The sequence below is a fragment of the Pseudophryne corroboree genome, chromosome 6, assembly GCF_028390025.1.
Source record: "Pseudophryne corroboree isolate aPseCor3 chromosome 6, aPseCor3.hap2, whole genome shotgun sequence".
Lineage (NCBI taxonomy): Eukaryota > Metazoa > Chordata > Amphibia > Anura > Myobatrachidae > Pseudophryne > Pseudophryne corroboree.
The window spans coordinates 105,074,484-105,076,095 of record NC_086449.1 but is presented as its reverse complement, the minus strand read 5'-3'; the positions used below and the strand labels follow the sequence as shown (position 1 = coordinate 105,076,095).

The 1,612-nt window shown below is 37.5% G+C and overlaps 1 protein-coding gene across 1 annotated transcript; it reads right to left on the bottom strand.

The window, feature by feature from the left end:
- Positions 1–334: 334 nt before the first annotated feature.
- LOC134934409 (olfactory receptor 1G1-like) lies at positions 335–1,267 on the bottom strand. The gene has a single exon (XM_063929853.1). The coding sequence runs from the start codon at positions 1,265–1,267 to the stop codon at positions 335–337; it is 933 nt and encodes a 310-aa protein (XP_063785923.1).
- Between the last annotated feature and the right edge of the window lie 345 nt (positions 1,268–1,612).

The window sequence follows — 1,612 nt, the reverse complement described above, 5'->3', positions numbered from 1 at the left end:
ATCGGGGATATTTGGATAGCCCCTTGGGAAACAATTAGCCATGGTAAGTTACCATGGCTGACTGAATTTCCCTCATAAATATATTTTTAATAGTATTGTACTTAATTTGATTAATTATTATTCTTGGGTTGGTGCACATATTTCATGATTCTTCTTTTCTCTTGATAACATTGTAATTTCTTCTACCTTGATAAAGTTTTTAACCATATTTTTTTAAACTGTACCTACAGTAGTTAAAAAAGCCATATGATTATCTAAACCTTGCAGATATATTTCTTTTTATATTTATCTCATAAACTGACTAAAAGAAAAAAACATTTATTTGAAAAATATATTAGAAATCTCTGATGTTACTACTTTTACCAACAATTCTCGTCAATGCACCTTTTACCTCTTTATTCCTTAGACTATATATAAGGGGGTTCAACATGGGAGTTGCAGCAGTATACAATACTGAGTATACTAAGTCCTGCTCCTCTAAATACTCTAATGGAGGTTTCATATACATACACAGACCAGTGCCATAGAAAATAATAAGGACGGTAAGATGGGATGTGCATGTGGAGAAGGCTTTTCTTCTACCATTCGTAGATTTGATATTAAGAATACTCTGGATAATTTTAATGTAGGACGTTACGCTGAGCAGAAATGGACAGAGAGCAAGTATCATCGTTTCTATGTAGAGTATGATGTGAAATCCGGTGTCGTTACAAGATATCTTCTCCAATGCTTTAATGTCACAGAAGAAATTTTGGATTTTATTAGAGCGACACTGGTCTAACTGGTAGATTGAGAGAGTCATAAATAGGGAATTTAAAGATCCAGTTATCCAAGTGGCCATTAAAAGAATGACATATTTCTTCTTTCTCATAATTAGGTGATAATGTAAGGGCTTACAGACAGCTACATATCGATCATATGCCATACATGAAAGCAGGATGTCCTCTGTGCCAGCTGCCAACATGAAGAAGTACAGTTGTGTGAAGCATTGTATGAAGGATATTGAGTTATTTCCTGAGAGCAGAATGTCCATCAGTTTTGGGAGAGTGGATGATGTGAAAATGATGTCAACGGATGACAAGTTACAGAGAAAGATGTACATGGGGGTATGGAGATGGACATCAATGATCACAGTTGAAATAATGACTGTGTTACCGAGTATACCAGATATATAAAGGAAGAAAAATACAAAGAAAAGTGGAGTTTTGTTTGTACTGTCAGAAAAAGCTACAATCTGGAAACACTTTATAGATGTACTGTTATCCATCAGGTTTTGCTTATCTGCAAAACAAAGAAAAGAAGACACAGAGGCCTAGTTATTAATATAGAAACTGCAGTAGGCCCTCTGAAGTTTACAGGGGATAAGCGGATTAATTACTCCCAAAGGCATAGCCAGATAAAGGTGGGGGCGCAGGTGATACTGTATCCCTTGCTCCCCTCCGTCAGGGGGCTCCCTGGCTGAAGCACACTGACATCACTAGCTCTCTCTCTTGTGCAGCAGCATAACCAGGCAGCCACAATGTGAACAGGACAGTATGCAGTCTTGGCAGAGATACAGGAGCATCAGGTTTCATGAGCTACCAATGGAGCGTCCCGACCAGAGGAGATATAG

Coding starts and splice junctions, on each gene's coding strand:
- LOC134934409 (XM_063929853.1), bottom strand. CDS start 1,267: ATGGATAACAGTACATCTATAAAGTGTTTCCAGATTGTAGCTTTTTCT.